General features: G+C 39.3%; 2 protein-coding genes across 2 annotated transcripts in view; both read left to right on the top strand.

Moving 5' to 3' along the window:
* LOC145987033 (dynein axonemal intermediate chain 7-like) overlaps positions 1 to 14,190 on the top strand; it is a 57,549-nt gene that overhangs the window by 23,389 nt on the left and 19,970 nt on the right. The window lies entirely within an intron of this gene.
* LOC145986473 (toll-like receptor 2) lies at positions 1,078 to 5,664 on the top strand. The gene is made up of 2 exons (XM_083120520.1): positions 1,078 to 1,869; positions 3,779 to 5,664. Exons 1-2 carry the CDS (start codon positions 1,176 to 1,178, stop codon positions 5,662 to 5,664), a joined length of 2,580 nt encoding a protein of 859 aa, XP_082976646.1. The 5' UTR covers positions 1,078 to 1,175.

Here is a 14,190-nt window from a genome sequence, read left to right as displayed (position 1 = left end):
CACATCAGCCAAAAATTGTTGAAAAATCATTTTATGTGTAGCTATGGGACTTTCAAATTAAAATGAACTGAACTGAATGGAACTCCATAGGCTAAGTGTGGTATATTCAATAATATGGTTTCTATATCCAGTGGGTGGAGGATGATTATGGTTGGGATGGCTCAAGATAAAGGACGAGGGAATCCCCTTAGCCCCTTTAATCTCACCCTGCATTAAAATGAATAGATATTATGTTTGTTCGCAATTTTCACATTTCGAACTCTTCATTTCCCGTTCCGTTAAATTCAAAATGATCCCAGAACAAGGTTTAGAGCTTTGTGTGTTTTGGAATTGTTATCTGGTCTTAAGAGCTGTTTTTATAATAACAGCAAATTCTAAGAAATAAAAATTATTTATGCATTTAAAAAAACAACAGTATATTCGTGTGTACTGCTCTAAAATGAAAAATTTCCCACGCCTTCACATTATACCTAGATATAGGCAACTTTATCCCTATATTTATATATGGGAGGCTGAAATTTGTAAATACCCAAATGAAAAATGTTCCTGCGCCACTGGTCTCACATTGATTCATTCTGTTAGTGATGGAGATACTAAACGACTCGTAGCAGCATGTTTCTGAAGAGGATAAGATTATCAACTAGAATGACGCGTTACCATTCAAGAAAATGACGAAGGAAATAGATATGGTGTGACGTAATTGATAATAGCACACTGGGCTGCGGTTTAAAACAGATTTCTTTCAGCAGGTATGACTTACGATTTTTACCATCAATTTTACGGCGAAACAGAAAATGATCATCAATACAGCCGTAATAGTGTGCATTACTTATGTATATTATTTAAAATTTGGTTAGCAATCTGGCAGAAGCTGTTGTGTGTTGACCGCGTGATTCTGCTGAAAACATCGTCTCACTCAGTGTAGATAAAAATGTTATCTAGCGACATTTCTTACAATTTATCTGCGATTGAGTACCTCGCTAAGATAATAATCGCTTTCGACTGTAGAATAAATTACTTTGTTTATGTGAAGTGGCGTATTGAGGAAAAAGGAGACAATCGCTTTTGTCTCACAGTTTCGGTTCGTCACTCTGAGCTGGTGCCACCATGGTGCCTCAAACCTCGTACCATCGAGAAGTGAAGTTGCTTTGTGGAACCCGTTGCTCAATTTACTGATGGAACAATGTGGAGCTCGCCGTCTCGTCATGTTTTCTTCGCACAGAAGGATCTTGATGTTCGTAGCGTGTTATCTCCTGTGTTGCAGCTTTGGTATTGAACAATGTAAGGACTTCGCGATCAATGTGTCCTCCTATACGGCTAGGTTTCATAACTTCGAGCCACAGTTCGAGTATAGAGGAACCTGCAACACTTCCAATGCATGCTGTGACAACAACAGTCACTGCACCTACGACGGAGGCGACTTTCTGGCCATACTAAGAAGCTTACCCAAGCAGTTTGTGACGCTGAACATCACCAGATCGAACATCGGAAACGTAACACGGCACGTACTGCTAGATTTTTTTATACAGCACATCTATCTGGACAGGAATTCGATATTGGAGATATCGCCCGAAGCTTTCGGCGGTGTGAGTAACGTGCAGGAACTATTTCTTCGGTGGAACAACATAACGGAACTGCGGAAGGATGTGTTCAAGGGACTCACTGATTTGAAAATTCTCTTGCTGGATGGGAACCAGATTCGGTTGAACAATTCGAGGTTTGTGGAGGGCGATCTGGCAGCTCTTCGCCGGCTGAGCTTGGCTGATAACCCAATTGAGACACTCGGCAGATACTCGCTGGAGTGGCTGAGAAATAGTTCGCTCGAATGGCTTAATCTCCAGAAATGCCAGTTGAAGGAAGTTCACCCAGGTAAGTCACAGTCCTACTAAGTTTTTCTACAATAAAAAAAATCAAATAGAACAAAGTAATCTTAGATGTTTAGAATTAATGTAAAAGATTGGTCGGTCTTAAGAAAGAACTCAAGTCAACAAGAACAATTTTGTTCCCAGTTCACATTTTGTTTCCGTGATCGATCTTACAGTGGCGACGCTAGAACAAGAGGGGAACGGGTGCTCTCAAGCCCGTCCCCCAGCAAACATGTGAATAAATAATATATACATGAATGCTCAATTAGCCCAAATACAAATTTTATGTTCTATTTATGGCACATAATGTAACTACCTTCTCACCAGGAATTTCGATAAATTTCCCCAGATATCCTAACAAACAACTTTGAAATTGAAGTTATACGGTCCGCCAGGAAGCTCTCGTGGTTTCCTCAATCAGTGGTGCCAACCCTAGCACAATAGTTCTAAACCTAGCAAAATTTGAACTTCGTTGGAACCTGGAAATCGGTAGAAAGTAGGGGGTCACAAATAAAAACAAACGGACGCCGTTACTAGTCGTCGAATTTTCTTCAACTTTTTCTTCAACTTACTGAACCCATTTTATTAAAGGGTCGAAATTCCTAATATTGCTTAACTATAATAAATAATCAACAACGTAGTTCACAAATACAAAATAGCTACATAAATTGAACTTAAAACTACTACAGCCATCAGAAAATGGTAAATTAAAAATAATTGTATAATAATAATAATAGCATAATTTTATCGTATTTAGCGTAATTTAAGAGTTGAAACAGTACTTTTTCTTATCAGGAGGTTGGAATTGGCAAAACTGTACTCATTTCACACAATACAGACAGGAAGAGCATTCGAAAATTTTCCTCGGTCTGTTTATTATAACTTCCTACACCCAAAATAATTCACGAGTCGCCACCGAGTATCGAACCCGGGACCCCTTTCCAAAATATGAGCTTGTTCATGGAGCAAGATGTGTCTCGTACATTAGTCAGTAAAATACTTTTACATATTGCGAAATCAAGTAAAGATAAAAAAAAATTCGCAATATTTTAAGCATTTGTTCTTGTTGACTAAAAGCAGTGTAATTTTAATGTAAATTTATGCAAGGAGTTTTTAAGATGCAACAATCATGCACCATTACAAGGCTCACAAGAGAACGGAGTTGATGAACTCTTCTAGTTCGTTCATTACAATGACTATAGGCTCCAAAAATTTGTTGCTTAATAGGAAAATTACCATTACACATGTTGAAAAATGCAATGACAATTTTTAAAAATAATAAAAAGAAATTACAAGAGGCCAACGGTTGAACGGTTTTCTCTGTTTTCAATGTGTGATTTCAATGGTTTTGTTATAGTTACTGTTAATATTAATAATCATAATAATAATAGAGTGGATTCTCTTGTAGATATGTAAATTCATTGTTTACGCTTTAATCATGCAGTGTATGGCGTCCCCCAAAGCAAATTCTAATTCGTCTATTTGTCTAATTCGTTCGTTGCTTCTTAAATTCTACAATTCTAATGTACAATTAAGTATACACAAGGACACGTGAATATGTTATACATATCTTTTAAACTGTTGTCATATTTCAACATGCTATTGTAATTTTCCTTCTACATATCAAACTTTTCATATTTACTCAGGCTGTTATATCATTGGAGCAGCTTCTTCTGTGGTACTTGAAAAGTTAATAGCATTTATAATCTCTTTCCTTATTAAAAAACACAAGAAGTTATGTTTTTTGTCCATTGGTACTGTAAACTTTCGCCTTCTATTGCCTCCGCTTCATTGTTTCGCACAAACGTTCGTTACATGATAGTTTCTTCGTATTTAAATTTCCCCATAAATCTTTTCAGTTTTAACAACAGTAGAAAAATGAAGTGTTAATGATATTTTGGCTTCTCTTTCAGAATCCATGGAACCCATAAAGCATCATCTGATGAAACTGGACCTCTCTAAAAACTGGAATATCCCTATGTCGGCATTGAACAACCTGACAATAGGATTAGAAGGAGGGATCTTACAAAATATAAATTTCAATAGACTGGGGCTTCAAGACATACCAACCGATGCTCTTTCGTACATCAACGCTACGCTGGAATGCCTGAGCCTGCAGTGGAACCTAATCACATATATAACCGGATCTTCCTTCCCTGATTTGCTTTCTCTGAAGTACCTCTACCTGGATGATTGCGATATCTTGTACGTTTCGGAAGACTCGTTTCTGCAGCTCCCCAATCTTCTAACCCTCACGTTGTCAGGAAACAGGCTGATGGAAATTCCTTCCGCTGTGACCATCCTAAGTACTCTAACGTACCTGGACATGAGCTACAACCCAGAATCTTTCACGAAGAAAGACTGGAAGCCTTCCTTGTCGCTTGCCTCTTTCGAAGGCCTCCAGTCCCTGCAAGTCTTGGATTTGTCCAACACGATGCTCGAGACACTATTGAAAGACAGCTTTGTGGGACTGAACAAACTGAAGTTGCTGAAGCTTCACAACGCTCACGTAGCGCAAATTCAGGAGTTCGCCTTCCAAAATCTTTCCTCCCTGTGCTATCTGGACATCAGCTTCAATGAGATTTCTTCAGGATTTCTCAATGAGGATGTGTTCTCTGATCTGCAAAATGTGGAAGTGCTGCTCGCAAACAACTGCAATCTTCAGCTGCCTTACATCGTGGAAGATGATGGAACCACGAGGAAGCTGGGATCAGAGAAGAGCGTCTACCAGAACACCTTCCAGAAGTTATCGTCTGTTAAATATCTCGACTTGCAGAACAATAAGATCCAACAGTTATTCCCTGCTTTCTTCGAGTTCCTCCCTGCGCTCGAGGAAGTCGACCTGAGCTACAACTTTATCACGGAGTGGCACGTGCATCTGTTCGCCAACGCCTCCATTCCGGGGCGAATCAAGCTCAACTTAAGGCGAAACAAATTCAGCTCCATCACGTCTGTCATGGCGGAGGACTTGATGAAACTTAAGGAAGTCGACATTTCGGGGAACCAGGTGAGCTGCGATTGCGGCTGGAGAGACTTGAAGAAGCGCTACAAGACAAACAAAACGGTCGTTCAGAATGCGGATAGCACTTGCTGCAGCGGAGCAGATGCTGATAATTGTCTAAGCTGGGGAAACATAGCTACCACGAATATATGTTCAACAAGTGAATCGCCTACCTTGTCCTTAGCGACCGTGATCATTCCTAGTCTGTTGGCTGTCCTCGTACTCGCATCCATCGGAAGGCTCTACTACGAAAGGAGCTATAAGCCGCGTGCGTTGAGAAAAAATCACAAGTTAGACCGTAAAAGCAGTCAGAAGGCGTCGTACAACTATGATGTCTTTGTGTCATATTGCGACAAAGACAGGCAGTGGGTGCTGGATCATCTTTTGCCAAATTTAGAGACTGACTCAACCATAAAAGTGTGTTTGCACGAAAGGGACTTCCAAGTTGGAAGAAGCATTCTGGACAATATAGTTCGGTGCATAGAAGAAAGCAGATCCTTCCTGCTAGTGGTCTCCAAGGCATTTGTCAAGAGCAAATGGTGCCACTTGGAAGTTCACTTGGCTAAGTGCAGGGCGCAGGAGTCCAGAGTGGATAAAATTATTCTGGTGCTTCTGGAAGACATCCCCACCTCTCAGAGGCCAAAGACTCTACAACATCTGATGAAAACAAGAACCTACATAGAGTGGGCTCCAGACATTCATAGCCAGCTTCTGTTTTGGAAGAGAGTTAAACAGGCTATTTTGAGAAAGGAATACGAGACTGAGTTTTTCAATTTCACGTACATGTCCTCTAGATGACTGCGTATATGATGTATAACACTATTTTTTACAATATATAATGTAGAAGTGAAAGACACTGCATTATTAAAATCTCGACTATTTCATTTATTTGAACAGTAGGGTGAGCGTTAAAATCTTAACCAAAAACTTAACTTAGCCCAAGAGTACCTAGAAAAGTTAGTGGAAATTGAAACATGAGCTTGGTATTTTATATCTGTGAATATCTCCGCAGTTCACATCTCTGTGTATGTCTTCTTCTACTCCAGGTATTTATACACATTTATAAATGCGCGCTCACACACACGCACATACATGCACATACCGTAAGATCGTTCGATTGGCTACCTACAAGGCCACGAGTACAAATGATAGTCGACTCATAATTTGCACTAACTTTTCAATGACTTATTATAAGAGGTATGATTTATTTTACCATTTAAAATACATTAAATTCGCATTTGCTTTTTATCACCGATTCACAATAAAAAATCAACAATTATTAGCACACACTTTTCCCTCGGTATTTTGAAGGAGAGCAAATGTGTGTGTGTGTGGGGGGGGGGAAGGTATATGAAAATGGAAAATAGTTATTTCTACGTAAGCGTGGTCATGATTTTCTGTCCAATAACTCTCAGTAGTGGTATTGTAGGGAGGATGGGACTTCCGCCCTCGAAACTCCAGTAGTACAATAACCAATTTCGTATCGCAAAATTTAGTTCTAATACTGAAAAGAAATTGATGAATAATATAGAAAATAACTATTACAATACATACGTATATTGTCAGAGAACAGGAAACATTATTTTCCCGATTGGAAACAATTTTAAAAGGCAGAGCATGAAAGAAAAATCCAGAGGAAGATTCTCTTTATCATACATAATACATAAAGCGCATTAAGATTGGTAAACTTATAGTTACATATAAGTAAATAAATTGTGAAAGCAGCTCGAGTTTGTCAATGCTACAGTATTTGCAGTGTTTCTAAAATATAAATTACTCTGGTTTGTTGTTTCTTGAACACTAAATTCAGGTATATCAATAACTGTAGCTTATGTAAATGGTTTTTCCGTTTTACTTTTTATCGGATTTTTTAATATGCTGCGAAATAAAATCTATGTACTTGCTTACGAACAGAAAATAATTCAGAACAGTTTCTCTTTACTCAAGGGCGAGTGGCAACAGTTCTGCCACTTAACCTCAGACAAAGTTACGATTTGTTAACTTTATATCCTCCGTGTGCCTTAAGCTACTTTTAGTAACATACACTAACGGACACAATCTCACTGATTTTTAATAGGATTGTTAAAACTAGGGCTGAGTCGATACCACTTTGAACCGATACCGATAGTCTCACCGATTCCCACCGATACAGATACCGATGCTTCAAAATTGTAATAATTTAAAGTTGTTCAAAATAATAATAATTCCACTTTAATTATATGCATCAATTTACCAAGATTTTTGCTTTAAAATATTTAAGAATTACATGAGAATATAATTTGTTTGAACTGAATTATTGTTTTAAGTCAACTCTATGCACAAATAGGTTAATCGGAACCAATGTGAAATGTGCCTCCACCGGATATTGAACCCCGGACTCCTTGATTACAAGGGGGCGACGTTACCACTACAATATTAAGTTACTTATCACAAAATTCAGTTTTTTCAAACAAAACTGGTACAAAATATAGGGTGAGCCAGTCAAAAGGGAAGATTTTAAAAAATCACAAAAATAGAGAGAGCAAATATTATTTATTTTATGAACATGAATGTACTGTACATGAGTTGAAATTACTTGTGTACCTGAAAAATGTTCATTTTTTGAATAAGGTGTCAGTAAGATGGCGTCCTTGGTTCTGCAGACATTGTCGGAGTCTCAGAGTAAATCCGCCCATGACGTTGCGTAGCATCTCCAACGGAATGTTGTGGATCTCTTGACGCATTCGCTCCTTCAAATCATCCCTGGTTCTTGGAGGGTTGTCCTTGAATACTTTGGATTTGAGGTAACCCCAAAGGAAAAAGTTAGGAGCTGGCAAGTTGGGTGAACGGGCAGGCCACGGAATATCGCCGAATCTGCTGATGAGACAACCAGGAAATGCGAGTCTCACATCCATAGACACAGTGGCGGTTCCAAAACCGGGGGTTGGGGGTTGGGGAAGGTGCCAAAACTAACTGGGTGGCAAAGACAGTATATTTCCCTTTGCAGACAAGGTTTAGCATAGTGCTGAGGCAAAAGTGGCGAAAAGTGGAGGGGCAACTGCCCCCCTCGCCCCTCCCTAATCGCCGCCACTGCATAGACACTCTGGCAGTATGGCTAGTTGTACCATCTTGCTGGAAGAGGGTTTCGTCATCTGGGTCATAGTCATCGCAGGCAGGAAAAATGTGTGCAAAACCAAGGACGCCATCTTACTGACACCATATTCAAAAATGAACATTTTTCAGGTACACTAGTAATTTCAACTCATGTACAGTATATTCATGTTAAAAAATAACTAATATTTGCTCTCTCTCTGTTTTTTGTGATTTTTTAAAAAATCTTCCCGTTTGACTACCTCACTCTGTAGAAGAAAACTTCGAATTTTGTATAATTTACAGGATATTTAGAATCCGCTAAAGATCCCGTGAAAGACTAAATTCCGGAAAAGTATCGACCGGTATCGGCTAATAAATTACAACCGATACTTTCCGATACCGATACCACTGTTAGCCCCGGTCCACACGGGCGGAAAGAATGCTTAAGAGGGAGGTGGAGTTTGGCGAAGGTCGCCGTGGAAAGCGCTTAAATTTAACATGGGCTTTTTTGCATTTTGTTGAATATAACGTTTTAGGACAAAAATTTGCCGGAAAACACGCAGTGGATGTGAACTTACTTTATGAAACTTTAAGTACATGACACATTTATTCAATTTCAGTTCGATAAATGTGCACAAATACCATTATTTTTTTTCAATTTCCCATAAGGAAATACGTAAATAAGCACAGAATGGTTATAGGATTTGTGGGTAGCACCAACGAAAATGGCCATTATGATGCATACTAACGTAATGCTCAATCCTTTTTTGACTAAGCCAGGGAGGGCTTTTCTTTCAAAAGTCACTTGCACGGCCCAAACTGATTGTTTAAAAATGTCATGTATTATCGACGGCGAAAGATACGGCCGCTTCAGCCGAATTTCATTCATCATAGTTCGCCACTTGGCCACTAGATGTCTCTGTTCGAAAATTGCCCCAGGCTGAAGGGAGGGCTTTTTCGCGCGGGTGTTTGAATCCTCCGCACAGCTGGGTTCCGTCCCCTCATCAGAAGGTCCCGTAGCTGTCACAGCTTGATTTATTGCCTCTTTCCCAGGCAAGAAACCAAGAAAGCAGGAAGGCCATGAGTTTGTGTATGTTTGAGTGTAGAGAAGCAGAGCATACTTACCGTGAATTGGAACCAGTGACACAGTAACTTTATCTCGATCCCTACCGCGAAGAACGTATTCAGGGGGGTCCAGGAGTCCCAACCTCCCCCCGAAAGACTTACCAAGTACAAAAATTAAATAATGAGATCATAAAATAACTTCAATTAAGTAATGAAAATAAGGTTGTTGTTTAGTCGCAATTAGTTTATTTCCGCAAAAATATTGGAAAGCAATACGACTTTGAATGACAGTACCAAAGAAGATTTATGCCAGAATTATTACTACTTATAATAACATGCAAAATATTACCAGGCATTTTACTTTCGTCAACTGGATCTAACATCATTTTTTCATACTCAATAAATATTATGTTCTTTATCTATTTGACATTAATTTCCTTGCCAGGGCAGTTTCTATTTATTTACAAATTTTGCCGACCTTAACTACACGTAAGCTAGATAATGAATACGTGATGTTATACTGTATCACTGTTGTTATATCGCCTTCTTATCTATTAATGTAATAAAAATAGATTAATTATTTTAATATAATTATACTTATTTTAATTTACCATTATTAATATTAGCGCTTCCTCTTTTTACATTTCGATAGTTTTACCTCACATGTAGTACTTTGTGAGTCAACGGTGCAGGTAGGAAATACGTGTACACACACACACACACACATAATTGATGATTCGCAAAGGAACTTCGTTAAATTCCCATGCTTGTTCCGCTCACAAATCACATCCTATCCAAATTAGAATAGCCTACTATCGTTGTTGCTTACATATGTGTGTGTGTGTGTGGTTCCTAGAACTTCACTATTTCCAAACATAAACTTGATGTGACTCTTACAAAACATTTGTTTTTGGAGTGGAAGGATCATGAAAAGGTCTACTGTTTCTTTGCAAATCTTCAATTAATCTAAAATTTAGTATAAAAACATAATTTTGGCTGACTTGCTAACTTGAGATTTAAAGACAAATTATTAATTTGAATTCTTCATTAACAATAACAAAAGTGACATAAAATGTAGAAGGACAAGACTCCTGGCTTGATTGAGAATTACATTAGAGATGTACAGGTTAGGAAAGGGGAGGGAGAATTCCGTCTTCTTCCTCTTCAGCGCGAACCCTGCCTCCTACATTCTACATGTCCATTCAAAATGTCTTCTTAGTTTCAGATATTTTTGCCTCCCCTATAGCGTAATGGTAAAGATGACCCTCGTAATGTCAAAAGGTCCCGAGTTTGGTACCTGGTGGACGCCCAATAGTTCAATCCCACTATAAATGTAGGTCCAGTCCCGATTAGCCTATCTATACATAAAGAAGACTTACAGAAACTCAAACTCAAGATACTCAAACGACCGGCATAGGGTTGACGGCGCTTGGTGCAGTGAGAGAGCTCCCCTTTGCCAAATTAAAATTAGGAAACAAAAACTCATCTTCAGAGGTTCCCTCACTTTTTCGCCCTTAGATTGCAGCTGCTGATAAGGGATGAGCATCCCCCCCCCCCAAAAAAAAAAATTCTGCCTACGGGCCTGCTGTCCTGCATCGTGACCGTCCGGTCTAAGGCGTTATGCTTTGGGCTCTCCAGCTACGGGACGCGCGCAGGTTCGAGTCTCCTGGAAGAAGCGTAACAACTTTTCTCCTGATATTTCGGCCAGTCAAACTCGCGGCCCGCGAGCCGCATGTAGGCCCCAGCATCTGTTAATGCGGCCCGCCTTGGCCCCACTTAACACTTCATGCTTGAAATTATCTATACATTTGTAGTTATCCCGTTTTCTCTTTTCTCGTGATACAAGACCAGACTCATCCAAACTTGAACACATTGACCAATTTTCCCTACACAGGTATACACTCCATTATAGAGTAGGTGTTGTGTCAACTAAGCAAGCTGATGGACATGTTACTTCTGAAGTACGAAAATATCTTGCCAGCTGGGGGAGGGCAGCGTGCATACTTTCTGTCGCCTATGAGTTTGTTTCTTGATTTTCAAGGATTTACCTGGAAGAAAAGTCAGTTTCTGTAAAAGTTTCAGGGAACCATATGGCTGCCCAAACTTCGTGGGAGTAAGAAAAGGACTATAGAAGAGGAATGTAGATTTTTCAAGTGAAATGCTTACTTTTGTTGTGAAGTGAATAGTGAAAAGCGTAGAAAATTTGTACCCTGATAAAGTTTATTCATTCAGAAGTATTTCTATATCACGAAATAAATTTGCCAACCTCTGTGGCGGAGTGGTTAGCACAGCCCGTTGCGACACCAGAGGTTGCGGGTTCGAATCCTGGCCTGAGCATGGGTGTTCTTTGTATGTGTCTCTTCATCAATTTCATCATACAATTACTCATCCTCATCGTCGCCATTAGCCAAACGTGGCAGAAAAGCAACGCTAATAAAAAAAATATTAAAAAATCAGCAATACAGTTGAGGAGAGGATTGATAACTTAGTCAACGAACAATTGAAAGCAGAAATTGTTCGTGTTGTTGCCTTTTCGCTCACAATATGTGAAATTACGAACGTCTGCGAGCTAGCTGGGTTAGCTCCCTTCATTCGTGGATGCGATTCTCATCTCGATATGACAGTAAAACTACTTGAATGAATCCTCCCCGTGACACAAGGGCTGATATTTTGAAGGAAGTGGAGGTCATCAATTGAAATTAATGGTAGGGTGGGGATTATAAGTTGCCAGGGCACGGATGTTCTTTGCGAGTATCCCTTCATCAATTCCATGTAATCACCATTTTATGTCGTGATTAGCCAAAAGTGACAGAAAGCGACGAAAAATAATCAACCAATCAATCAACGTATCTACACTCTCGGTGGTGTTACATTTCAATTGTTCGGTTTCCAGTAAACATTCCATCTTGACGTCATCCGTAAGACTGCCATTGTGACCGTAATACTTGTAGTTATTTCGGAGCAAGATGACCAGATATGATACGTGACTTATCCTGAGGGGTGCGAAAGCCAAAGCTAAAAACTAAACACAGTCCATAGCATCAGGTCTTACAAGATATATACATACAGGTGAGTCACTATTCTGTGACATCATCAGTAATAGGTCTTAATATTAAATAACACAAAAATCACGCAGCAAATTAAAGGTATTACGAATAACATTAAAAATATTTCTAGAATTGGAAAGAGCAATAAACATTTGTGCAACGAGAAAGGAAATTAACAACAATAAATATTAGTTCGAGGGGAAGCACGTGTCATAATGATACAAAATGATAACATGTAGAAAGTTTCAAATACGTTTGAGCTGTTTAAAAGATGGGTAATACATAAAGTGTAAGTTCAATGTTTACCTATTCGTTACCTTACATCATTGCTACTACTGTAGTTGTACATTTTGTTCCATTGGTTTGTCTTTCGCCTCTTCTGATTATCCCTAGGTCATTCCACATATCCGAGACTTTTTCCTTTAAATTCGAAATAGTCTCGCTACCGTCCATCTCGAATTATTATCAGCACTGTTCGTAGTAGTTAAAATAATAACTGTTACTATTGTTTGTGCTTATTACTATTAGATACAAATTTTGTATCAACACGAAACCCCCTACAAAAAAAAGAAAGTAAATGGCGACTAGTATGCCTCTGCCTTGTTATCACTGCCACTGGTATGCTATACATTTACACAGCGTACTTTCAATTAGTTATTCTTACTTGATTCGTCGTTACTTTCAACTGATAATCTCTACCTCCTTCTTTACTCTCAATTTATAATCTCAACCGCACAAAGAGAAATTCTACATAATTATAGCAGCCACTGTAATCAACAAAATTTATTCAGTCCAAATTTCATTTGTGAAGGTCCTGACTGTCTGCTGTGGCCAGCCAGCAGTGAATATTTTGCCAGTGGAGAAATCTTGAAAGAAGCCGAAACCAGAATGAAATGAAACAGGCGGTGCCCTTTCGCAGCGGTCACGAAGGGGAGGGGGTGGTGAAGACAGGGGGGAAACATGGTGGCAAGTCTTTCCACCATGGGGGGGGGGAGGTCCTCTGCCCTCCGGCCTGTGCTCTTCCTCTATAGTGGAGCCCAAGTTAAGAGTTCAGTATGGGCCCTTATGGGCTTTTACTTTTGAGATCACCACCCCTAAACAAGTGTGTTTCTGTCAGAAACAAAAGTCGTTATCATTCGAAGAGAAAATAATAAATAAGCAAAAACCAGAGGAAATGTAAGGCTTTGATGGTTTACACCTTCTTTTGCAATTCGGACCATCAAAACAAGACGTTTTCCTTTCTTGTGTTTACCGCGATTTGGGGAGTTAAAACTAACAGCTGTCCGACGGTTGCCACTTGCTGCAAACACGTGTTGGGAAGAGGGAAGGGGGCGGGGAATGGCCAGGCAAAAGTTCGTGAATAGGCTCCTGTCGGGGGTCAAGTGGTTTGTTGTTTGCGTGCACGCTTTCTCATTTTGGATATTTCTTGAAGGAATTTATTATTATAATTATTCTACAACAGCAAAATGGCAAGGGGTGGTATTATCAAGCATAAAAGTGTCCAGAGTCTTACAAGTAAAGAGAGACAAATTGTAATAAATATAAATATACTTCAAGCAGAAAAATCCCGGTAAAAGTGTTAGTTGGACTGCAAGCGAAAATGCTGAAACGACTGGAATTTCGTTTAAAACTGTTTACAAAATTAATAGCGAAGCGATTAAAGGTCCTCTTGCAACACCAAACGAGCAGAAAAAACGTCAAGAGGTACGCAAAATCCAACGACTTCGAATATAACTTTAATAAGAGGCGATGTGCGGCGAAACTTCCCAGGCACATTGTATATAATACATTGTCGGATTTTTCGGGAGGAGGTTCACTTGCCCCTTCCAAAATGATGACCATTTTTCCTAGATAGTTAAAAGAATGTCAGTCTCCTTTCCGTAATTATCCTTCATGAGTAAAAATGCAATAGAACTCCATTTATTTCACACCTCCACTAATAATTGATTGATTGAGTTTTAAGTCCAATTTTATGTGCAGATAGGTTAGTTGGGACTGGACCTACAGTTTTATGTGAGATACGAAGTACTATTTGCCTCCAGCAGGTATCGAACCCTGGATCACTTGATTATAATGCGACGACGGAAATTCTGCTAATGCTATCCCCTTATAATCGAAGGATCCTGGGTTCAGTTTCCTG

The sequence above is a fragment of the Lepisma saccharinum genome, chromosome 4, assembly GCF_977018435.1.
Source record: "Lepisma saccharinum chromosome 4, izLepSacc3.1, whole genome shotgun sequence".
In the NCBI taxonomy this organism is placed as follows: Eukaryota; Metazoa; Arthropoda; class Insecta; order Zygentoma; family Lepismatidae; genus Lepisma; species Lepisma saccharinum.
Note: the sequence above shows the minus strand (reverse complement) of the source record. Positions and strands in the feature narration are given on the sequence as shown.

Coding starts and splice junctions, on each gene's coding strand:
- LOC145986473 (XM_083120520.1), top strand. CDS start 1,176: ATGGAACAATGTGGAGCTCGCCGTCTCGTCATGTTTTCTTCGCACAGA. Junction 1,870..3,778: donor GTTGAAGGAAGTTCACCCAG/GTAAGTCACAGT, acceptor CTTCTCTTTCAG/AATCCATGGAACCCATAAAG.